The sequence below is a fragment of the Filicampus tigris genome, chromosome 18 (genome assembly GCF_054856515.1).
Source record: "Filicampus tigris isolate MCC_2025a chromosome 18, RoL_Ftig_1.0, whole genome shotgun sequence".
NCBI lineage: Eukaryota > Metazoa > Chordata > Actinopteri > Syngnathiformes > Syngnathidae > Filicampus > Filicampus tigris.
This window is the reverse complement of record NC_141234.1, coordinates 5620550-5647280: the sequence shown is the minus strand read 5'-3', so window position 1 is coordinate 5647280 and position 26731 is coordinate 5620550. Positions and strand designations below refer to the sequence as shown.

General features: G+C 42.2%; 1 protein-coding gene across 1 annotated transcript in view; it reads right to left on the bottom strand.

The window, feature by feature from the left end:
• The window catches only part of efna3a (ephrin-A3a), a 41565-nt gene extending 15063 nt beyond the window's left edge, over positions 1–26502 (bottom strand). The window contains exon 1 of the mRNA XM_086015336.1: positions 26026–26502. Coding sequence (XP_085871462.1) covers positions 26026–26144 — 119 coding nt within the window. The 5' untranslated portion in view covers positions 26145–26502. The remainder of the gene's footprint in view (positions 1–26025) is intronic.
• Between the last annotated feature and the right edge of the window lie 229 nt (positions 26503–26731).

Sequence of the window (26731 nt, the reverse complement as noted above, 5' to 3'; positions counted from 1 at the left end):
AGTATTGATATAATTAGGAATGGGCGAGTACCAATACCGGCTTTATTTGAAGGTATTAGGAACTCGTGGAGGCTTCTGATACCAGCCACCGATACTTAAAGCGGAAATCAACCCAAATATATTTTTTTCAAGAATTTGTTCCCAGCAGGTGCACTGGTTGAAACACGGCATTCTGATTAATATTGCGTTTGTGGAATAAGAGTTAATCCACCCGTTTTTAGCCATCTCAGGGGGCGGGCATTTTGTCACTTCTGTCGACTGAAAATGACATCACAACTGCTCAGGGCTCAGGTAACGATCAATCACGGCTCACCTGTTTTCTGAAGCTGAGCCGTGATTGGTCGTTACCTGAACCCTGAGTAGTTGTGATGTCATTTTCAGTTGAGAGAAGTGACAAAATGGCCGCCCCCTGAGATGGCTAAAAACGGGTGGATTAACTCTTATTCCACAGACAATATTTATCAGAATGCATTGTTTAAACTAGTGGTTTTGCATAGAACATATTCTTGAAAAAAATATGTTTGGGTTGACTGATAAAAATCTGATATCGAAGAAATTCCCCTAGGCAGTACTTGGCACTATACCGCGGTAGTTTGACACATCGGCGAATCATCATCTTCAGGAAAACAAAGGTCTTTGTTAACAATTTTTTGCCTTTGTTTTAGCGTAATACAGATTAAGTTATTGCTTGAGTTTGTTCATAAATACACGAGAAGAGGACCTTGAAAAAAATATTTGCATATTATTAAATCACAATGCTGAGAAAAACGAAATCAGAATGAGATGTTTTCAAAAATCGTTCAGCCGTAAGATACATGTGGACGGTCACAACTCATCAGTAAGATGCTGTAATGTTAGTCGTTCTTTGCACAGGATAAAGAATATATGCCTGCGAGTATTGCTATATTGCCCGTCTACATGGGTTGCTCGACCATCTGTGTTCAAATACCCGTTGCTTAAAGGGTTACATACAACACGGCGACTAGTGACGTTTTTCGTTAGAGCATTTACGTTAAGTGCTACATTTGCATGAGGGTCAAGCGAACAGGTGCCCCATGTTACTACACACACATCCATTCCTCGTTGATGACTAGCAATGACAGCCAGGAGACAGCGGGAAGAAACGGAGGAGAAGAAAGGGCGATTTAGAGATTGCAAATGGAAAAAAAAAAAAAAAAAAAAAAAAAAGTCAAGGAAAGAGACACAGAGATAAGAGGATAACCCCCACGCCCCATCCCCCGGACTCCCCTCGCTGTCACCCTTTATGATTGTCTCCCTTCCCCCTCGTTTGGTGGCGTCTATCGGCCGCTCGGTAACCTTCAGGAGAAGAACAAGAAGTGGAGATGATGAATTGCGAGAGGGGGCAGATTAGCAAACATGGACCGCATGATGAAAAATGACAAATAAGGAGGAGGGGGCAGGGGGGAAGGTGACATTGTGTGTGTGTGGTGGTGGCGGTGGTGGGGGGTCGGGGGCGGGCGGGTGAAGTGGAGATGCCGGCGGCTTTTAGTAGCTGGAGGACGGCCATGGGATGACATGGGAGGAAGGCACTTTGACTGCTTCCTGCTGGGAAGGCGCACACTCGCCGCACATAAGGTGCCGGCTAACCTGCGGGGAGCCTCCCATCTACGCACCGGCACCTCCAGTCAAGGTGCTGCGCCCGCCCTGATAACCTTCACGCCGCGCCGGCTCAACAAGCACATGCTCAGGTGTGTGCAGTCAGTGGAGCTGCAAAAACAATGACATCTTGGCCCTGCTGGAGAGGCAAACTTTTCCTGCTAGCCACACTGGAAGGTTATCGGACGATTATCGGAATTATCGGACAAGGTAGTATGTACTGTTAATCCTGTGCAGGATTGTTGAATTGGCGGTTTATAGAAAGTAGGATTTTAAAAATATATAGGTACACTGCTACAAATTATGCCTTAACAGTCATGCACTCACTTGAATATAAACAGTTGTAAAAGATGAATAAATGCAAATGCATTTTACTTCAAAGTTAAATACAAGACACCGTAAGATGATGCACATTTAATTCTGTCTTTCACAAATCACTAGAGGGAGCCCAACGTGGAATTTCCCAAAAACATTGAAGAGAGGAAAAACGTTTTGTCTTAAAAGCAGGGGCGGAGCCGGAACGTGGCTAATGGGTGGGCCTGGAAAAATCAGGGTGGGCCTGAATATTTCTCGCACCGAGCACAATCCTCCTGTCCCGACGCATCGTAAATTCAAATGAAATGACAAACTGAATAATATGAAGTTCAAATCTTCCTTAGACGAACGACCCCAATTATGCTATTCAAACACAAATTTAAAAATAAGTTGATAATAATTTCCAAAAAATTTAAAAGTACATAATTTTTCATAAATCTCACTGGGTGGGCAGTCTGTCAATTTGTCATGGCTACGCCCCTGCTTAAAAATCGTGTGTTTTTTTTGTGCTCTTCCTTGAAACAGAGACACCACAAGATAGTACCAAATCCCTAACTAACAGGAAAGTAGTACATCAGTATCAAGGAAGCATGTTGAAGTGATACAACTCAACCGAGGGACAAGCTTTGTGTCTTATTGATTTTTTTTAATTTTTTTTTATTGCATCAACAATGTCATCACACAGCTTCTACAGCTCCATGAGACTAAAAAAAAAAAGAATGATATTAAAGATGACTCATTCATTGATGAGAATTGCTGTCGCCTCACTTTTGGGCCAATTAACTCCACTCTCATAAGAGATACCTGAGAGACAGACACACGCGCACACGCACACACATCGCCGATTCAGCACAAGCTAGCAGAGTGACAGACACAGATCCGATGGGCCGCCTCCCTTGGGAACCAAAAGCCACTCATCCATACTGATCTTAAAACAACACACCCCCACCGCCCCCTTCTCCCTGCCTTCTATCACCGTCACTGTCAGCCCGTCTCGCCCTTTTTGGCACTTTCTCCAAATATGATCCTTTTTTTTTTTTTCATTTTCTACTCTTCATCCCTCCACTTGATCACGCCATCATCTGTCATCGACATCCATGGCGTCTGCCTGACCTTGTTGTTATTTGCGACGCATACAGGAGAAATATGTCCGATTTATATTTGAAGCCTGACGTTTTTCACTTTTCGCATACGATTCAAAATGGCCACTTTTCGACTCAAAGAGCCAAGTTCCAGTCCGCCATTTTGTTTTGAAACCGCCATTTTGGGCCAGCAGTCTTCCAGACTCCAACTATTCATATGGCTCGGCGTTGAAGTTCGACGACACTCAGGAAGACGAAGACGTTTCAGAAATAAGAGGGCTTTGGGTATAAAACCATTAGTCGTGAGTCCTCTTCCATCTGTTGCCTACTTCCTCCTAATACTCGCCCTCCTTTCCCTGTTGTCTTCAGCGCCAAGATTCCACTTAAGAATCCATTTTGGGACCAGAGGTGCTCCGGCCGCTGTTGTTCACAGTTTTCCCAGCCCGTCGCGCATTTAAAAACGCCGGCGAGCAAGGTTATCTTCCACCGGCCCGATTTCTATCTCCGCTCCAGTGGCGGGGAAAGCTTTGTTTTTATTTCTTCCAGTCCAGCATTTGACAAATGAGCCAACAAATGGACTGCTGGAAAGCAACAAAACCAAACAAATAAACAAATCTCGCTTAACTAAATGAAATGGCGCAGTGGAGCATAGCAAGGCTATTACCAATGTTTCCAGCAGCGTGCCTCATCTAATCTCTTCTGTTCAGTCTTTGTTATGTTCCTGGCGGTCTTGCAGGGTTGCGGTGGGGGCCTTCCCTGGACGCTACATTGACCTTCACGGTCTGCGGCCGACAGGGGGTCTTGTTTCTCCTGCGGCGCTCCACTGCACATTACTGCAAGACCTCCTGAAGGGAGCAACACGAGGATGAGGAGGAGGATGAAGATGTGTATCACCACTACTACGATGGCGGGAGTGAGCGTTACGGTCGCCGTGGCGATCGCGCCCCGAGAGCGGCGGGAAGGTGATCGGTCACGACGACCGGCGGCTGGGAACGTTTCCGGTAACGGTTGGGTTTGACTTTCGCAATACATGTTTTCCTGTGAACTCGGACCTGTTGCGTCATTTCATTAGGAAAGTGAAAAAAAAAAAAAAGAGTGAGAATATAATCTAGCCATCTAGATGAATTCAGCCATTTATCTGTTATCCATCCATCGTCCATCAAGCAGCCATCTATTGTATGATTCATTTATCACCTATACATCCATCCACAATCGTCGCTCTAACCAGCTGTTTATCCATCTCTATTCATCTAACCCGTCCATCCATTGTCGTCGCAAATCTAAACAAAGGAAAATGGCAAACTGGTGTAAAAGCAACCTTGACCACTGGGGAGCTTCCGCACAGCGCCCGCATTCGTTTGAGTTTATTCCGGCGAGACGGACGGCAGTTCAAAGGGCTAACGGCCTCCATTACACCGATGCCGCTTGAACAGCGCCTGCTAGTCATTCAATATACAGCCGGAGCAGCGGAGCACAACCAGGTTTGGGGGTGGGGTGGGGGGGGGGGAGTCTTGGCAGGGGGGGCGGGGAGTGCGAGATGTTGGGAAGAGGAGCATAACGCCTCAAATGATTCCAATTACACATACAGCGAGTGATCAATTAGCCTGGGACAACGGTTCAATTAGAGGCTGCTCGATCCAAATGGAAATCAGCACGGCTCTATTTGGGATGTGGCCAGTCAAACGTGGTGGTGCAGGGTCGAAGAGCATGATGGGTAAAAAAAACAAAACAAAAACAAAACAAAACAAAAAAAACTGTCAACTCAACATGATAAATAACTGTCAAATGTGGGCGGCGAATGGCGTCAAAAGGCCACACCGTGAAAAAAAATCAGTAGATGCGTCTATCCTGACAGAAAACACGAAATTATACAGGAAATCGGCCATGTTGGTTTGAAGCAGCCATTTCATAAGAAACCCAGGGCTTAAAATATGATGACCATTTGGAGGTGTTAACATGAAAAAGAAGTCCTTTTCATTGACAGACATGAATTTGGGTGCACTTGTCCATCATAACAGAAGGCATGGAAAGTCTCAAGGTCCCATGGACAAAATTGGGGGTGCGAGGGCCATTTTTTTTTTTTTTTTTTTTTTAATCACTGCTTGTGGCTTTAATTATCTTTGCAGCCAGTGTTGTTTTCCTCCACTACAGAAACAACAATATTGCATTTGTTGTAGCTTGAACATAATCTGACATGTAGCATCATTGATCAATAAAAGATGCTATCGAGGATTACTGGAGCCTGCAGCGTGGCATCGAGGAAGGATTATCAAACACAAACTCCCGGGACACCTCCACTTTATTTCAGTCACAGCAGCCGCTAATTCATGAATTAAGAGCAACCTACTTAATATGGTAATTGTGGCCTTTTAAATGAATAATCCATCATTTTTCATGTCAAGCCCCCCTGTTGCTTAAAACACTGTCTGCAGCCCCATTGAAACAAATCCAAATCTTTTTTTTTTTTTTTTTTTTTTTTCTCCTTTTCGTCCTTATCTGGTTGCCAGGTGTATTCAATACATGGCATTGCGGCCAAATTGCATCGTGGCCAATGGGGAACAATGAGCGGCAGAGTGAACAAATACGCCCACGCTGGCCGACGCAGAAATGGCGGCCTCTTGAGCCAGAGTCACAATGCAATTTGTGCGCAAATAATTACTCGCCCGTGCATAAGTAGCTGCGAAATAAAACAGGCTTCAACAAAGAGATTTGCGGACAGTGAAGCCTCACTATTTGGAGAGGTTAGGAACCAAGACAATATCAAAAATCTTGAATAAAAGACTCAAAAACGACTGTATTTTTCCGGACCATTCGGCCGACCATTGTTTTTTGAAAATTAAAGAATTTGAAGTGCGCCTTATGGTCCGAAAAATACGGTAAACTAAATTTAAATGCTACCCGTACATACAAATCTTGTTTCTCAGCTGAGATGTATCACGTCAGCAGACTTCCTTTACACCAATGACTACTTTCAGACATGGCAGTGCTTTGGCGCCACCTTATAGCACATCAATCTGTTTCAGAAAGAGCACAAAAACACAAAATAAGAGGTACCAGGGAGGGGGAAATAAACACTAGCGTAGCAGCTCTACGGCGTTCCGAATAAAAAGAGGCAGCGCACTTACATGATAGGGGCAGATGGACATTTTGAATCACAAGCAGTCGTGCAATCTGCTCCAATTTGCGACCAGTCGCTTGCACACAAAAAGATGCTCTATGCATCAAGAGAGTCCGACTAAAAAGAGTACACGTCAACGTTTTACTGTAAATGTCTTGCTGTCGTGATGACGGTACGTTTTTAGACATGGTTTAACACGTGGCGTTCCGATTGCCCCAAAACAGGAATGTCATTTAAGTATTTATTTATTTTTTATATCGTAATAACCATGTGTTTGTGGGATGGGGGAAAAAATATATATTTCATACATGTATAGATAGTCTCTCTATAGTTCAGATTTTTTGGTGGGTTGAGGGGGCGATCTGGAACCTATCCAAAATGCAAGCGCTTCAAACCTTGGAAAAAAAAAAATAAAAAATATTTACGATCATCTCAAGCCCCCATAGGACCCATCAAAGTCAATGAAGCCATAACAACCCGACGGCCAGGTGAAGGTTTGCGTCCCGGAGGGCCCGGCGTCTGCGCCGAGGAGGTTTGGCGGACTCGACAAGCATCTGACAGACAGGTTTCGTGTGGCAACACGGACGGCGTGTATACGGCGCAGATTGCCCTATAAGCTGTCAAACGGGTGTGCGAGTCTGACAACGTGTTCCTGTCGCTTCTCCCCCGCCATCACCGCTTTCAACTTCCTGAGGCGCACGGCACATTTTTTATTTATTTTTGTGAAGGAAAGAAGAAGGGGAGGAAAAAAAAAAAAAAAATGCAATTACTGGTAAATACAGAGTCCCTGCTGCTGCCAATGTGCCCTGGCTACTAAAATGATTCCTCACAGGGTATATTTGTGTCTCACTAATCCTCCTTGCCAGCACCGGGGTGTCTCGGAGTGTATATGACTGCCGTTCCTGGAGCCCACGCGCGAGCTCCCGCTGACCTTTGACGGCTCCCCGGCAGAAAGGCAGCGATTGCTATAGACTGGTGATTCTCAAATGGAACTCAAAAGAAAACAAAACAAGAGAGCCTTGCTGTGTCTTCAAAGGTCTGTTAGCTTCATGCTAACGCACAATGCAAAACGCCAACAATCAACAATTTCTACTTGGACAAGTGGTAGCAACATACGCAGACAAAACAAGACACCGGCGTATATTCTTGATCGTCAACAAAGAACGACTAATCTTCAACACATGAGTTTGTCGAGTTCAATGGCGGCAAATAATTTTTTTCCCCGCTTCAATGCAAGAGTCTATATTTAATGTGTGGCATAAGCGGGGGCTAAAAACGTTTAAAGATCCCTTTATTGAGGACAAATTTGCTTAATTTCAACAGCTGTCTGATAGATATAATTGACCTGCCTCTAGCTTTTTTCGATATTTGCAGGTGAGGCATTTTGTTTCTGGCTCCGTCACAGGACTTCCAGACACACCTAATAAGTGTGGGGGCCTTTTTTTTGTCATTCTATGATCAACCATCAACAAAGGTGTAATTTTGACTATACTAATTTTGAATATTCGGGCAGCTTTACATACTATTTCTTTTTGTATGCGCGTGTGATTTGTTTTCTTTTATGTGACCGTAGAGAAAAGGGCTTCTTTTTTTTTTTTGCAGGGGCTCTTTTTTTCTTTTTTTTTTTGTCATTGTTGTATTGTTTAAACTTCAATAAATATATTAAACACAATAAAGAACAACTAATAATAGTGCATCTTAGTTTCAACTACGGGTTTTAAGTTGCATGTAGAATACTGTCCCATAAGCAATTTTAAACCGTTAATCACAGCAGGGCTCGGGCCTTATCCCAGTATAGTATTGCAAGAATAAAGCATTTTTGAAATTCACTTGGTAAAACATGACATTCTTCCTTCTTTAAAATTTGACTGAGATGTTATGACTTTATCCGGAGACAACAAGGTCCTAATCATCATGGCATTATGACTTCTCGTGACAAATTGTTTGTGCTACTGGGCAAAATCTCAATACTTAGTGAACATGACCAATTCAATGTCTGCTTCAAAACAAAATGACAGACTTCTTTTGTCTTTTCTGACAAAGCAAAACTGCCTCCAGGGGCTGAATTTGCCCAAACGTTGATGGACATAAAGAGTATTCTTTGCTCTTGCCTATCGATTTTTTTTTTTTCCGCCACCTGTTATGTATTCACTTCCAGCAAGGACATCGGATGCTGTAGATTTCTTCTCACTTTCTTTTTCACCTTAAGCGCGACTCTGTTGAATTCTAATGGAATAATTAAGGACCGCCTGGTATGTGGCACCTCACCTCCGCAGTCATTTGCTCTGCCTTCACAATTCACCTTGCACACTAAGCGCATTCAACACACTCGGAACAAGGACCTATATATGCCGGTAGGAACAAAAGCATATGGAACATCAAACCGTCTAATTACCGGTAAGCACACACAAATATTACGTTGATAGTTGATCTCATTTCCTGAATATGGCATTGACTGAATGGAATCAACAGCAGTCAAACGCTGAAAGGAGACACGCAGGTTGCGATTTAAAAGGTTTCTAACACAACCGCAAACTGTGAAGAAGGTGTTTATTGGATTTTTTTTTTTCCCACCGCTTTAACTCATTCTATCCCAATGACATATTTATGTGTCATTTCACAATGGTGTCTGAAAAAGTCTGGTGGTGAATGAGTTAATAGCGCTTTTGCAATCAGTGTGATTTGAGCAGAGTGAACAACGTGATTGCCAATTGTACACAACAAAGAAATAAGTGGTCCAAATATGTTTTTGTTCGGCTGCAAAACAACACGGCAAAAGCCTTAATGACATTTCTTTCGAGTGGTGCTTTAGTGGTTTATGTTTAAATCCATACGGATTTAGATGACGCCGTTTCTCGAGGAAAACATTCCGCTTTGCTCCTGTTGTATTACGACTTTATTCTCGGAAGGTGGTCACATTTGTCACCCGGCGGTCGGGATGGCCCGGACCGCTCCGTAAACACACCGGCCGTTCGGGAAAATTCACACATTATCCCGAAATTCCCGATGGCCCCTGCCTCCAACCAAATGAATTATGAATTTTTATGACTCCATCTCTCTTCTTATCTCTTATACATAGGTGTAATATTTCCAACATAAACAATCCAGTCAATAACTTTTTAAAGCACTGAATTAATCTGCCGTTAGTGCCAGATCAGCAAAAATGATGAAGACAAGGTCCTTTATGCAAATAAGCTTTGGCAGCACGGGTGCTAATTTGTCATATTACCTCGACTGTCAGCATGCGGCCACACGTCGCCGACGAGGTCGTGCGTGTTGACGCAAATTTTAACGAGATGGGCGATAAGTCGGCCTTCGCCTCGAGCTGCCAGTCAAAAAAACTCATCGCCCCCCCCCCCCTCCCAGAACATTTGTCTCCTGAAGTATATTCCGATATCAATCAATGTAAAATCTTGCAGTTTTCCACCGGATAATTAAGACGAGACGTCAGTGGCGGGCGAGCGTGCGCGATCAATCTGCGAATCGGCAGACCCGATTACACCCAAATCCCAACTCGGGTTCGGCAGATGGCGAACTAAACGGGCCTAAACTGACGAAGACGCGTTTGGACGGCGAGAGACAGACACCCGCCACGTCAGTGGAGCCGCGTAATTGGGAATTAATGGGACGGTAAAACTTTTAATTCCTAGCTTGAGCCCGGGGGACAAACACACAAATTTGCATACAAATGAACACAATTTCCTGTTTGTTTCGCTCTGCAAATACAAAAAGGACGTAAGATAGGAGAGGAGAGTGGGGGGCCTCAGAAAAGCAACAGAGCGAGCACTTCAAACACGCTTCTGTTTCAGATAGCACTTTGACGCCCAGTGCATCCTGAAGGACCACAAGATTAAGCCTTTCCACGTAAAATACAACTTCATTCTTGCGAAAAAACCCCAAAACAAAACATTTTCTCTCGAAATAAAAGGCATAACTTGAAATTTTCCAGTTTACAAATCATCGCTTGCTTGATTTTTTGCCTAAATTTGATTTGCGAATGAGCTTTAGATACTCAAATGAAATGGAGCAATTAAGGTACTGTAATGTCCTTGTATGTGGGAAAGGGGAGCCAAAGACTCCAGAATTACATAAATAATCCTGATGTTACTCCTTAAGCCACGCCTCTTAAAGACGAAAGAAATAAAAAAATACATACATTTCCTAAAATATTTTTTTCTGTAAAACAACCACTTTCTCATCATAATATTGCAACTTTTTTCACGCACAAAAATCGATTCTCACACTTTGACTATTGTGACACCGAAACTTTGTTTTGTTCTAGAATTATCACTCAAAACTTCACAAAAAAGTAAAGACATTTCTCCGTTCCACTAAATGATTGTGTTCAAGCCAACCGAGAGGAGCTTCTAGGACAAAACGATGTTTGATCCGAGCTCCAAAAAGCACCAGACCGATCACTTCAAACACATCCTCCCTCTCTCTGTGTGTTTGTGATAGCGCATTTGCTACTTCAGCGCTCTCATGGGTGAACCTTTCTTTTCGCTGCTCTCATTTACACCTGGAAATAACAAGCGAGGGGGAGCCTCTCTCCCAGCTCAAGAGCCAATTAAAGAAGACTGATCAGAGCCGGAAGAAGACAGAATGACACTCGTCCCAGGGGTGGGAGGTGCACAAATACTAATAGTAGAAAAAAAAAAAAAAAAAAATACTGAATCGCTTTGCAGTGTAATTAACAAATAGCGTCTCTGTGGACCTTTTTTGAGGGGGAGGCGAGGAGGTTCCTAATCTTTCTGTGCTTGCACAAATGCTTTGCATGTCAATGACTTGCAATCACGTTGCCATTATGCGAGGGACGCCAATGTCAATAACTAGCGGGGCAGGCAGTCGGGCGCAGAACCTCCGCCAAGGTTGAACCCGCTAGTGTTAGCTTTTTTTTTTTTTTTTATATAGGCTACTTCCTGCTTCATAAAGGATCGGGTAAAACTACAAAACGGTCTGAGCCCACAGAAATCCCCAATTTGACTACGGTGAAAGTTCATTTAGCTAGTTATATATTTTAATAAGGCAGCACGGTGAACGCATGGTTAGCGCATCTGCCTCACAGTTCTGAGGTTGGGGGTTTAAATCTGGCTATTCGGGTACCCAGTTGGTGATTCAGTTTAGTGATCAAGAGGGTTGTTAAAGTTAATTACTTTGAGTGTAATACAGCTAGTTAGCTAGTCTGTCAGTCAGTAGGTTATTTGGTTAGTGATTGACGTATTAGCACTAGTGCAGAACGGCAGAGCCCATGGTGTGAAAGCCAGTACACAATTGTACGTCGTCTTGGCAGGAAAACAACACTTGGTGGAAGCCCAACTGTACTAAACGCTGTGTGGTCTACTCGGGTGGTCTGACCTTACTTAAAACTATGAAAAACATCAGAATACGCTACAAAGGGTTAGCAACTTCTCATTAGTAAGCTGTGCAGCGGTGCATGGTGAAGGTGACACAGCAAAGGGACGCCTTTGACGGGGCATCGGGGAGCCATAGCTCATATCACAGCGGAGGAAAAGGTTGCAGACATTTGGGAGGAAGCAGGGGTGTCATGGTAGGCCCTGTTTGGGGGGTGAGTGTTGGGGGGGCATTAGATTTATTATTTGCCTTCCTCATGGCCCAAAGCAAGTATAGCACCTCTCTTTGTACACAGAAAAGATTAACTTCAAGTCAAATCAGACCAAAAGGGCGTTTCGGTAGCGTACACTCTTGACAAGAATGCGACAGTAGAGGAAGTTAGTCAGGTATTGAGCTAGCGATTTGAACTGCGCAATTTCAATTGCACTTTTTAATCCAGACTTGCTAGTTAAATAGCCAGTCCGTTAGCTAGTTGACCAGGTAGTTAGTTAATGATTAGGTAGTTAGCCAGCTATTTAACAAGAGTCAGTTACAATAGTCATTAGGCATTTACATTTTAGTTAGGTAGTTAGCTATTTAGCTAGCCAATTAGTTAGCTATTTATACGACCAGTTAATTAGCTATTTAGCGACCAGTTAGTTTGTTAGTTATTTAGTTAAATATTAGCAGTTAGCTATTCAGTTAGCTAACTGGCTGGCTGAAAGAATGACCATCAGCTATGTAATTAACTATCCAGTTAGTTTGTTAGTTAGCCACTAGCTATATTGCTAGGCAGTTTGTTAGCTATTGAGTTGAACACTTGGTTAGTTCTTTAGTTAGCTGTTTAGAGATCCAATAGTTATATGGTTTGCCAGCCATTTATCCATTTCACAAGCCAGTCAGTTATTTAGTTTAGCGATTCAGATATCAAGGTAGGTATTCAATGACAAGTAAGTAGCATTTTCGTGTGAAAAATAAACTCAAGCACGGATAAATGGTTCTGGCCCACGACTTGTCCGACAGGACCAAGGCACCTGCATCACCCATGTCGCAGCGGAAGGAAAGATGGAAAGCAGCGGACCGGCAGTTTTTCCATCACCGTAGAGCTTCCGCTTGCCACCGCTCACCACCGACATCATCAGATTTCATATTCAGCGCTCTGATTAAATCTGTATTTAATTGGACTGGATCTGGTCGTGATGGAGCGCTCCCCCCGCCGTTTAACCTGCGGTACGCTCTGTCAAGTCAGCACGGGGAAAGTCCAGCAAGGGAATTAGGAGCGGGGAAATGAATACCAATGAAGCGGACTACCACACCCACAGGGCTTCACTACCCAGACGGAACTGGACCGCCTCGGACGATACGGACACGGCCCATCTTAATTAGACCTCGTAAAGACACTAATTGGGTTGATTAGTTGTCTTTTAGAGTGCACAGCAGCAGACTGGCTAATCAAAACTTTAATCAATTTGCCTTCTGGGCAAGGGTGGAACAATCAAACTATGCATTCAGGTGTCTCACGGACTCCATAGAGTTATGTTTTTGACTAGCATGTTCAGTGTGTGTATACAGTTTTTCCCCACTATGATGCGGCTTACACATGCACATCAGGGTTCCTGGTGCCATCCAAATATACATTTTTTGCACTTTTGCGGGTGATGTATTTCCATCAGTTACGTGAGACACAAGGCTTATAGGTCAAAACTGTCAAGTTGTTACCTGGGTATCTTAATATGCACTTAATACTTCGCCATTTAGCCGGTCATTTAATTATAGACAGTTAGTGTTAGCCAGTTAGCCATTAGTATAAATCTGCAGTTGAGTTTGCATTTTTTTCTAGGTAGTTAGTTGGATGGTTAGGCGTTTCGCTAGCTAGCCAGTTAGTCATTTAGCTAATCAGTTACTTAACTGTTTACCTAGCCAGTCAATTATCAGTTAGTTGCCAGTTAGCTATTTAGTTTGCAGTTTATTAGCCAGTTTGTAGTTTAGCCAGTCAGTTAGTTAGATGACTGTGTAGTTAATCAGTTAGGTATTTAGGTAGCCAGTTAATTTCCAAGCATTTAGGTACCTAGATATCCAGTAAGTCAGATTGCTGTTTAGTTGGTCCGTAAATTTGCAACTTGGTCAGTCAGTTAGCACATTAGTTTGTTAGTTAGCAAAATAGGATTAGCAAGGTAGAATCCAAGAATGACGAAATAATCCAAACATGGGTATGTTAGCGTGGAGACCAAACGGAAACTCTGATTTGAGAATAAAATGGAAGCAGCTAATTAAGGATTACAACCCGTTTGATGGATTATTGTAAAATGTACACTTGGTGCATGTTGGAGACAGCTTGACACTCATTTTCATGAGCACACATCAAATGAAAAAACACACCAGCCGGAGATTTAAATAAGATTATCTATTCTACAGTCTATCATCTGTCTATGTTAAAATGATGTGTTACAATGTGTACTTTAATGGCACCAGAGGCTCTGTCTGTAGAAACACACCAGCGGGTATTAGAGCAATTTTCACACCAGGAATCCATCTTGTGTGTCACACTTGCTTTTACCGCCATAAACAACAACCTCAGGCTGTATGGAATATTGTCCTCGGCACGCTGCTGGACTCCTAACAGCCCAGGCCTCGATGCCTTCCCTACTGTAAAAAAAAAACATAAAAAAGAAGAAGAAGAAGAAGAAGAAGAAGAAAAGCAAGCCTTTATTTCCTCTGTGTCTGTCACCTGTGGCTCACGCTTTCCGTGAAAGGCTCTTCCCGGGTAAATGGGAAGCAACAATACATTAAATAAAAATAAGATTCTACCAATGCTGGACTGTGACATTGTGGATGAAATCAAATAAAACCTATTTTTTGTTTAAAGTCAAATAGCTAATCAATCCTTTAGTTGTTAGCTGGTTACCTACCTATACTTGTCTTGGCTTAGTTCATTAGCTAGTTAATTAATTAGTTAGCCAGCCAATGGCTATAAAACAAACGTAAAAAATGTATGACAAGTGGCTGCAAGCATAATGCACATAGAGGCAAACAAGTAATTAAACCTTTTTTTTTATTGCAAGGCCAAACAAATGTACTTTTTAATGCCGCAAGTTGATATATACATCTCTGCACTTTCCTCCTCACTCCACTGCTTATTAAAATCATTGGATGTAGTATTTTATTTTTGTGTGGCAATTCATCTTGCCTTACCTCCTCCAGGGAAGTGGCACAGAATCCCTTTAAAGTTACACAAAGCCCCTATTTATCATCCCTGTGTACATGGAAGCAGCAATATGATACACCGTGTAAAGACGTGAAGACACACACGCACACGCACGCGCACACACAGACAGTCGATTTGCCATGAATGAGATGGAGGGCGAGCGTCTGGGGCCCGCCCACGCATGCCCTCCATCCCGCCATTGTAATGCAGCACTGATGCCCACGGGGATGCCCCACCGATGCCTCGCAAGGTGTGGAGAGAGTGGAGGAATGCAGAGGAACACCACACCCGTTCAATAACGACCGAGGTGAGCCAAAATGGACGCCGCATGACACTGTTTTCAATCACACAACACAAACCCACAAAGTGGACTGAAAACACCTTCAAGGGGTTTCGCAAACTTTTCGTTCCACTCGAGTGAGGTGAAAACAAAAGCGCGGTGACCGAACTGTACTGTAACGCCCTCACATGTGGGCAAGGAGCTCCTACCTGATGCCACTCATTCGGCCACACCCCCTAAAAGCTAGTCGGCTAGTCGGTCAGTTATTTAGGTAGCCAGGTACAGAATACTCGCCAGATAGTTAGTTAGTGAGATATTTACCTAGCCAGTTTGTTATTAAGTTAATCTATTAGTTTTATAGGTAGGTAGTTAGTCTGTAAGTTAGGCAGTCAGCTGTACTTAGCTTGCTCGTCGGGTAGTTTGTTTGTTATTTAGTTAGCCAGTTAAAGCTTTCCTTTGTGTCAGGTTTTGCGTAACATGCTCTTGCTATTTTTTTAATACACAGTTGACATATATCCTTTTAGTATTTTGTATTCTTTGATGTAATTTCAAGTCATTATCTTAATTTTTTGAAGTGCTTGTTTGGTATTAGCATCAAATAATCATGAAGGTTGTTACAGCAGTTAGATTTATTATACTTTTATACTTTTTTTTAACCTCTGCCAAGGACAGTGAATATCCTCTGCTATTTTCTTTGTTTGTATAGTTTCCTCCGGGGGGGGGGGAAAGTAGATATTAATTTCATCGTGAATAATGCACAAATCTTGTTCAAAATGTGTACGTGTGCAAGAAGTCATTTATTCCAGGTTTGATTGAGTTCTTCTATTGTGCCGTTGTACAAAATGAAGTGCACTGTGAGAGCATACTTGCGTATTGAAAGTCTCCTCTCAGTTTACCTCCTGCTGGGATGTTTGTAATGGAAACCCTTGACAATTTAAGTGGGCGATACATTCCCTCACAGGAAGGAGGCCTCAGAATTTACTAGAGAATGATTTCAATTTCCTTCAAATGTTCTCATTACGGCTGCCGAAAGGGTCTCGGGCTTTCGTATAATTGCGTCTTCAACTAGGGGCCGGGGTGTCTCAATTATAAACAAAAGAGCTAATTACTGTGCGCCTTGTACTCGGAAATCGCCCTTGTGGTTCGAATGAATCATTTCCTGCATGTGCCCATATTTGGACATTTGGTCAAAATGCATGTATTAATCACAAAGAAATGAAGGAATATCTATTTTTGTTAGGGTTTCAAGAAACAAGGAACAAAGAAAAACAGTGGAGCATATCTATGGTGCAAGTTAAACAAAAAAGTCATTTGTTCAACTGGTATTACTTTTTTTTTTTTTAATGTATAATTCAATTTGTAATTACAAAATGGGTGCATTTCAAACTAACTTCAAAATTCAATACAATCAAATAAAAATGAAAAAAAAGGAAAGAATGTTTTGTGTTGCCAACTAAATAGCTTCCTATATAGGTGCCTAACTAAACAGCTAGTTAGTAACGAGCAAACAAACAAATTGGTCGAAGGACGAGCTGACTACCTGTTGATTTAACTTGCTAATTGGCTGGCTAAATAGCTAGGATAACTATCTGGTTAGCCAATCATCCATTTTGTGTCATTTGGGCGAGTGTCTCTTTTGGGCTCCTTTGCCAGGTTCAAGGCCCCTAGTGGATGTTGGTGGTATAGGAAGGACCCCGCTAACTTGTTAAAGGTCTCGCTAAAGTGAACCGCCATAAAGTGAAAAGGTTATAAAGACCCGCGAGAGAGAAAAATTCCACCTCTGCGTCCTATCTATTACGTAGATGATTAAATGCTTCCACCAGCAGCATATTAACAAGCCTACTTTTAATTGAAGACTAAATAAGCAAGAGCAACAAGCCCTTGGCTTATGAAGTGATTTGATGAAATGGAGGAATACAGCTTTTGCTAAGACGCAGATGAGCAACAAAAAATATACTATACGATTTTAGATGGGGGCGCTTTAAAGTGAATTGCTGATTACGGAAAGCTTACTGTGAGATTTAAAGGGATCAGAGAGCCGACACGGTCTATCTTTTAATAAGCTCAATTTATGTTTTTTTTTTTTTTTTTTTTTTTTTAAAATCAGGAAAATATTAGCTTGCATTTTAACTTTTATCAATTTGTTTTGGAGGAATCAGTAAGAAACTAATGTGTTTAGCAACGCCTACAATTAATGAGCAATTTGACCACACCCCCGTCCCCTCCCTCCATGCCTTATGTGATGTCACAATAGGGACCGATTACATTTTGTCATTGTAAATAACGTCGCTAATATTGTCAAAATAACGAGGCTCGGGGTGAATTTTAGTGCTGGCAATTTTTTTATACAACACTATTATATAAGTGTTGTCAGCCCAATCAAGTGTCACTTTAGGCCTTTCCACATTGCGAACGTAATTGCAACTTTCAAACAAATCCACGGACTACAAACGCTAAAACAACACTAATAAAAGTAAATGCAGCTCAAAAAGCAAGTCATTCAACTAGGAATTAGACTTGAAACTTTAATTACTCAATACTGATTTTTCTTCTTGTTTTGTGTATTTTGTTGTCGTTTTCAAGGTTACAGCGATACAGTATATAGTGATATACTTAACAGATTACACAGTAATTAATCATATTACTGCATAAATCTGTCACAAAGAAGAACAGAACGTCATTACAATTTCCTTGTTTGCCATCGAGGTCTGGCTCGGTGCAGGTGTGTTATTTTAGACACCCGAGGGGAGGAGGGACAGCGACTGAGAAGCTCCATGTATTAAATCAATTCAAGCATGCTGTACCCAAGGCGATAATTGCACGGGCGAACCCGTCGGAGCCGCCAATACTTTTGACGGAATCAAATTAAAAATACATTTGGACACCGTGCGCCTCCATCGATCCCTGCTCACAAAGCAACCTTGTTCTGCGTTTTTTGTTTGGCCGTGCATTTACGCTTACTGGCTTTGCCTTTCACCACATCCATGTAAATCGTTATTGATGCTTTGACCAGGGAAGTCATGTGGCTCTGTATAAGACTGAAAACTAAGGATGGGAATTCAATTACATTTCTTTAATTCAACTGGGAAGGATTGAAGGGTCTATTGTGCGGTTGGATCTCAATTTCCCTTAGCTGATGACGTCTTTAGACAGCAGCAATGAGTCGAGACTGATCACTCCATTTGATCGATTAATCAACAAAATGCCACATAACCGACCGAACCTAGACCAAATCGTAAGATGGCCATACAAAGTGCGAATTTGGTCAATTTATTGCCCGATTTTGAGTCATCTAATAAAGTTTTCGGTGCATTTTAATGTTAAATGTTGTAGAATGCATTCCTATTAACAGCAAACAACAAAAGCACTTTGAAATGTTTTTTTTTAATTTTTTTTATTTCCCCTTGCTGCACTCAATGTGAACCGAACTGTCACCTTAAACCACAGCAGGGATTTCTATCATGCCCTCAAAAGTGTGAAAGTGCAGAACTGAGGTGTTTATTCTCTGAGATCAGAATGAAGTGGAGCAGACAAAATACACTTTGTTTTCATAGGAAGCAGTCAAGATTCAAGTCAGTCAACACTTTCATGTTTAACATTTCCACACCGCAGCAAGTTTTTATCATTTGGAGGCGGACAGCGTTACGGCTACGGAGGAACCTTTGTGTATTATACAGCGAAGAAAAGAGCCGCGGTTTAATCCATACGCCTTGTAATTGGAAAAGAAATTCCTCTTGCAGCAACACACGCTATGTATGTCACTTATTTTAACAATGTTGTGATCATGGAAAACGAATATCGAATTGATTGTCATTCCATATGCGCGGCCAAAAGCCGTAAACTATTATCCCAAAACACTTTACTGGTGATATTATTAAAAACTGATATGACCACCTTAAAAATAAAGACTTTACAGCTGATTTGAAGACTCCGTAAATGCCGTTAAGAATGAAGGCTAAATTGAGCTCCTCCCCGACACAAAACCCCTCTCTCAGTTGAGATGCATCACTTCAACACGCAGTACTTCCTTGACACCAATTCCTATTTGAGGATGCTTTTGGCGGCATCTCGGGGCCTCTCGGAAAGAACACAAAAAAATGAAATGTTCGTGAAACTTTCCCATTTCAACTTGGAATTGTGGAGATTTAGGTAAGCCCGATGAGCTTTTTTTCCCCCCTCATTCAAAACACCGTTACAAAAGACTTTCCAGCCACACAAACAAGCCAGATTAAACCCCCGAGAAGAACTAGAACACCCTGAGATTAATCAGGTTACAGCGCGGAATATAATACAGCTGAGAGAGAATTCAATTTAAAAATCCAAAGAAAAAGGGGGCCGCTTTACAATATTCAATCAGTGCAATTCCGCTTGCTCTTGAAGCCGTAGCCCTCATTGAGTGAGGTGGTGCGCTCCAGCGAGCACGCGGGAACAAAAGAGGCCGAGCTGCAGGTGGACCGATGTAATCAGGTAGCCAAGTGTGCACGGGGCTTTTGTCTCGGGGCACCGGTGCACACGAATAAGCCGGCCCCGTGTCCACATTAGCACGGATCAACTCTCGCGGGTATCGTCACCGCCTGAAACAGACCATTTGGAAACAAAAAGCCGCCCGCTAAAAGTCCCGCTTCCATTAAGCCCCTCCCCCCCCCCCCGTGCACTTTACATCCTTCTACGTCAGCCGCCACGCTGCGATATCGAACGTTCTTTTTCCAGCAGGGAACCGCCTCCACGTCTAGATGGGCCCACGCAGCACCACAAACAACCGGCGGCCAGAGAGCAGGGCAACAACATCGCTTTACACGCAGCGAGACTTTTCATTAGGTACGCACGCCACAGTATTATACTTAAAAACAATAACATAAATGAAGTGCATGTAAAGATGTAACTGTTTGCGCATCATGATATCATACTTTCATGGTGCGGCTCCTCCTGTTGCGTTTGCCTTGGCCACCAGGGGACCGTATAATACTTACATGCGTAATATACACGAAGATGACTGATGTCACAACTGCTTAGTAAACTGCAGCTATATTCGGGTTTTTTTGCTGAGGATAAAGAATATATGCCAGTGAGAATTGGGATGTTTTCTGTCCACTTGTGTTGTTGCATTGTATGTGTCTTTAAAAAAAACACACACAAAATCAATGCTAGCTTCGTTAGCCCATCTGTGGAAAAATTGACAATATCAATTTGTTTTATTTACTGTGTCTTCATTTATTGTGAATAAAATTCCAAGTAAAAAATAAAACCTGCGCAAAAAAGCAGAAATTCCTTATAGATGATTGATATGGATTGATAGAAACTTGCTATTTTTTGTCATAAATTACAATGACTGCAAATTGCCTGAATATGAACAGTAACTTGACATTTTATACGTCAAATTCAAATTTATGAATCGCAGCTGCAAGATCTAGACAAAAATAAACACTGGATTTGCGTGTGTTGCTATTAATTCTCACATGTTTCCATTCATCTGGGCTCAGACTTCTTTCACAAGTTGAAAGAAGACTTTCATCTCGCTGAGCAGCGAACGGGGGCTGGAGGAGGGTGGCGTAAAAAAAAAAAGAAAAAAAAAAAAAAGAAAAAAAAAGAAAGTGATTCAGCCTAAAGATGTTTGCCACCTTTTCAATCTCACTTTCCGGCTCTTCCGTACCGTCGGGAGCAAGATGACTTTTTCCAAGTTAAATCCATTAGAAAAGACGGCATTTGGTTTGAAGGAGTGACGTATTCATTTATTTATTTATTTTGGGGCCCCGCCCGTGTTATATATCTGTGCTTGGAACCAGCTCTGGCTGGGAATCGAAGCAAAGCGAAGGGAAAATGTCGCAAGGGTAGTCTCAGGGATAGAAGAGGCCGGAAGCTGTTTCTTGAGGTTCACTGTCAATCTAAACATCAAACAAAGACAATTATATGCGGTGCATTTAAAACATTTAAAACACAACATAACTTTGCCGGACGGTCCGCTCGCTTAACGCTAATGTGTAATGAGAAACGACAGACAAGCTAACAAATAGCATCAATGTGGAATCGATATCTAAATACAAATTGCGCAGCAACACATGTAGACAGACAGTTTAACAATACTAAGTCACAGGCATATATTCTTTATACTGTAAATCTACTATTATTGCTGTGGTTTACTGATCCACTTTAACTTTGAGTTGTCTGCCTGACGCAATACTGCCCCTCGGTGGTCAAGTCACACACACCTGAACGAGCAACAAATTAATCACAATGTAAATACTGCGTAATTATTCATATTTAATCATGTTGTTGATAGTGTTCAATATTTTTGAGTGTTATTTTCATTATTTAAAAAAAAAAAAAAAATCAAGATACAAAAACAATTATATTGTATTTAAAAAACAAAAACGTAACTGAAGTCCAAAATGTCCCGAGATGCTGACTCTTGTTCGAATGAAGGAAACGCCACTGGTGTAAGTAAGTCTTTTAAACCCACTCGGCACCCGGCAGTCAATTAGGAAAGACGGTGGCCAAACACCTGACGGGAAGGCGGGGTCATGAAACGCCACATGTGGGGGGGGAAAAGGCGAGGTCCCCCCCCCGTCCCACCCCCGATGCTCTCAAGATGTTCCACATCGTCCCCCTCTAATTGGCAGATGGCCTCCGATGCGGGATGATTTAATGGCCTGCGTGTGTGTGCGTGTGTGATTTTTTGTGTGTGTCTGTTTTCCCGCCTCCGTCGGCCATTAGCGGGGACATCTGTAACAAGTTGGCCGGTGACGGACCTGGGCGATAATCAAAGCAGTACGACTGACTCATGCTGGTGTCGCTTTTTCAGTAAACAAATAAAATAATAAATAATGAAGAAAGGCGAGGCGTTCATTTTTCACTCCCAGTTGAGGTTTAATCTTAAACTGACACCTAAGACAAAACGCCAAACTGTTCAACCAAGCCACACAATTTTGTCTAACAAAACCGACTAGCTTAATGCTAGCATACAATGCAAAATGTCATTGATGGGCTAAGAAAATTAGCATCGATTTTACAGCGTTATTTGAAGAAAAGTGATGAAAAGGACACGTCATAATACTCTCAGGCATATATTTTTTATCCGCTATGTAAAATGAATAACATGTAACCATCTTTTAAATGTATATACAGTAATCCTCTTTTCTGAAGGATTTTGTCCTGCCAAACAGCTGTTTGGTTTCAAGTCCATCTTGTAAGTTAAAGTTTTGCTTGCGGGCAACTGGTCCTATCTCAAAAAACTTGTATGATTATGGCCAAAGTCATTATCATGGTTGTTTTGATCAGATTATTAATCACAATTATTCATCATGTTCGGGGAAAACATCGATTTCTTTTGCACAACTCTTTCAACGCAACATGAAACTTTAAAACAAATGAACAATCATTTTCAAATGAATTAAGAAAAAAAATTTAAAAATCCGATTGACTCAAGAATTTAAAATTTACCGATCACTAACGGAATAAATATGCTCATATTGATGAACGTAGGCCTCAATTTTGCAATTGCGATTTAATATACGATTATTATTTCAAGGTCGTTTTCCCATGTAACATGTTAACATGTACGAGTTGTTTGTCACTTGTCGTGAATCCAAAACGCGGACCGATAGCAAATTTGAATCCGTTTCGCTAGCTTGTCATTCCGGCAGCTTAATGAAGCCTTAACCATGAGCTTGCCCCCTGGTGGTCGGCTGACTACAGCTTGAGAAAAGCTTCGCTCAATGCACGTACGTACGCACGGACCGACTCCGCCTCAATTTGGGCCAGGAAAAAACCCTGCAAGAATCCTCAAGGCTGAAATGCGTCCACAAAAATGAATCTAAAAAGCACATGGCCACAGCAACGGTGTGTCAAAGCGGCTTTTCGTCATTCCCGGCTGCGCGTTATCATAAAAAGCCATTTTCACGACGTTGGCACACACAGCTTGGCTTCGCACTGATCTCATTTCTTGCAGCTGTGCCGAAGTCATCTGCACTAACGCCGCGCTGCGCCGGCGTGCCGCAGGCTCAAACATTAAGTCCCCGACTCGCTGTTTGGCCCTCGAGGCCTCGCTCTCGCTTTCTGCCTGCTCTGGCCTGGATTCCGCCGCCCGAGAGTTTGCATCTCCGAACGGAAGCAGGTGAGAGGGGGGAAAAAAAAAAAAAAAAAAGAGCTGCACGGTTGAACGAGCGAGAACGGCGCTCACTTAAGTACTTTTTTCAAATGGTGAAGGCCATCCTGGTTCCCTGATGTAACCTCGCAGGATTTGCTGCAAACTGGGTCGCTTTTTGCATTATTTTAGCGCTCCCCTCTCGCTCGCACTTGTCTGAATTCATTAGCGCGAGCACTTTCTTTATCACCTCACCGTATAAATGTCCATTCAAAAGGCACAAAACACTGCGATGAACGATGAAGAGCCATTGTTGACGCCGCCCAACAGCTAATTAAAATCAACGCAGGAAGAACACAGAGATTTGATACACTTTTTACAGCAAGAAAAAAAAAAGCTAATTTTGCCGAGGACAAGTCGTGAAAACTTACGAATGAATGATTGAAACATGACTTTGCATTTTTTTTCCTTTTGTCAAGGCTATTTATTTTTGTTCAATATTTTTATCCCATTTCTATTTTTTTGTATTTTGATCATATTTTAATTGACTTTCTTTGTATTATCTTTACTTTATTGCATTTTTATTTTATTTTGTGTTTGAATTTATAAATATTCTGGTTTTTAATTTCGATTTTATTGTATTTTTAAAATCATATTACTTGCCTATTCAACATAACATCTGATGTATTTTCTTCTGTTTTGGCAATTTATTTTATTCATTTTATTTCTCTCTTATTTAATTGTATTCAAATTGTATTTTCTGTAGCAGTAGTCCGATCGATCGGCCAACCGACCGTGATAGACTGATTTCCTTGGAAAAGTATGTGATCGGCATGTCGATCAATGCCTTTCGTTGCCGATCGCAAAAAACGATCACCTGCAGCTCATACTTTGCAGCCTGCAGCCAACTAGAGAGCAGCCTGTGTGCAGTGTAGCGTCCCCCCCACCCCATCCTTAACACTGCACACGGAAGCTGGATAGAATGTTTTGTTTTAAATCTGATTCATCATTTACTCGAAAAAAAATAATCGACAAATAATCGACAGATTAATCGATTATTCCAATAATCGGTATTGAGCAGTTCTAAATTTAAAAATGTGCAGCTAATCTATTTGAATTGGCAGCATAAAACCCGATGATCACAGAACACACCTATTTTTTTGTTTTGATTGATTTTACTTTTATAATTGTTTTAATTATATTTTTAAATATTATTTTATCAAATTTATTCAATTATTTTTACTTTTTTATTTGATTTTTTTCAAATATTTTATTGTATTTTTATTGCATTTGATTGCACTTTTGTATTTTTATTAACGTACTTATGTAAATAATTTTATTTATTTTCTTAATTTACCTCGTGTTTCATTGTAAATTCTTTTTTTTAAATACATTTCATCCTATATTCTATAGACTTTAATAGCATGATTGCATCTTTCATTTATATATTTTTTGTCATATATTTTAAGAATTCATTGTGTTTTTATTGAAATGTAAATTAGAAAGCATTTTATTTTGTTATTTATTCATTTCTTTCATATGTTTGGATATCTAAGTATTCTTTATAATCATACTGTGTTTTGATAGAAATGTTATTAGGTGTATCCATTTGAATTTTGATCGTACTTTGAATTTTTAGGCAGGGTCTGATTGGATCATGACTATACTCCTGCTTTGCATTTTATCCGTACACTTGTAGGTCCTTTTAGTTGCAGGACCGACATGTACTAAAACCTCAAGGTCCCTGGGTGAAACTTAAGAATAAAATTTAGGGACATATTTTCCTCTCAATATCCCTCGTTTGAAAGTTCCCTCATCCCGTAAATGCTCGTCCGCAGCTTTCTGCCAAGCCCTAATATGAATCATCTGCCGTATTTGTACTCCCAGCTGAGTCGTTTGGGGGTTTGCGGGGAGCAGATGGAGCTTTTGGTAATGAGAAGCAGGAAATTAAAAGAAGGGGGAATTGAGAGGGACGGGCCCGTCTGGCTCGAGACAAGGCGGGGTGGGGAAAAAAAAAAAACAAGAAAATAAGCAAGTATGAGATGGAGGCGGGCGATAGGAGGTGAATACAAATGGACACACAGGATGGGGTGGGGGGCGCAGATAGACGACCGGGGGGGCCGGGGGGTTGAGGTTGTGCGAGGGGAGCGGATAAAAGAATGTGAGAACCAGCGACTGGCTGATGAGGAGACAAAAGGCAGCCGAGTCGGCATCGATCTCGCCGCCACCCGGCCGATTGGTCCTACAGAGACACGCGGCTGCCCGACCCCAGACCTAAGTGACAATCCAGTGTCGAGTGGGCAAATGTCGCCACCGTGACGACACGATGAAGGTTCGATAATGCAAATGTACCGCATTTGATGAAAGAAAGTTGAAGCCGCCCACATTCTGCCTGGTTTGAACATTTAATTATGTGATACTTTCAACTTCCACCAGGGGGAGACAGTGTACGACACTTTGATCATCAATAATCACGGAGAATTGTACATGAAAAGTGTGTATTCATGTTTAAAGAAAGTTCTGCAATGGTTTATTGAACAGCCTGTTTACTTTATTCTCGTGGCTGACTACACAAGCTTTTTCCTTCATTTACAGTACTTTTTTTTCCACAAAAACAGATATGCACTGTGCTAGCTAGCGTGGTCTGTCAAAGCTGCTATTTCAACACTGTACAACCAACCAAGCTTTTCCACAACCAAACAAATGATTATTATAAAATGCGATAAGTATTTGTGGATTGAATGATTTTTGGACCAGTTTCCTAAAATACTTAAACATGAGGCAGAGGCTTGGGAGTATATTTGCCCATGCGCCATAGGTTGCCCACCTTACAAGAAAGAAAAAAAAAAAAAAATCTTACTCATGTTCTTTCTCGAAGTAAATTAAATGCTTGCAGAGTGAGAAAGGACGACTACTACTCTGACAAACAAAGAGCAACACCCATCCACCGACCCACCCACCTACCCGGGTAATTGCGAGAGGCTGCACTGCACTTACAGCAGGTTGGAGCTGTTCCAGTAGACCGCGTGCCGGTTGCTGCCTCTGGACGGCTCCAAGTTGGACAGCACCAGCGTCAAGACGCTCAGGCACAACGTCGCCACAGCCATCGTCATCATCGTCAAAAAAAGAACAGCAACGCCAATCAAAAGGAGAATAATCCACGCGCGCGCTCCGAGCTCCCCTTTCGGCGCGCCACCAGCCGGACACTTCGCACAATAGTTCACCACATCCGAGTTACGTGTTGTTCAAGTCCAACGCCATCGCGACGACGGCTTTCTTCACTTTGATGCCCACTTGGGCTTTTTTGTTGCTTTTTTTTTTTTTTTTTTTTTTTTTTGGAAGTGAGCGAGCGAGCGAGTGGCGGCAACGTTTGGTTGTGTTTTGTGGAGGAGCACGCTCAGCTGCTACCTGCTTGCCTGGCTGCCTGCCTGCCTCTGTTTCATTCAGCAGCGCCACTCGCTGGATGCGCGCGCGCGCGCAAACACGCCGCCGCCGCGGACACGCCCTCTCGGTGCACCCACGTGTTCAATATCTTCTCTCACACGCGCGCGCACGCACCCGTAAATAAGCGTCGTCGCACCCTTGCAACACCACGCTTACTCACACGTTAAGAGCTCATCACGCACCTGCCACGATTTAGTGCCTCTGTTTACCCGCCCCTCCACCCCCTGGGTAACGTTCAGATGTTCTTGTAGCCTTTCCC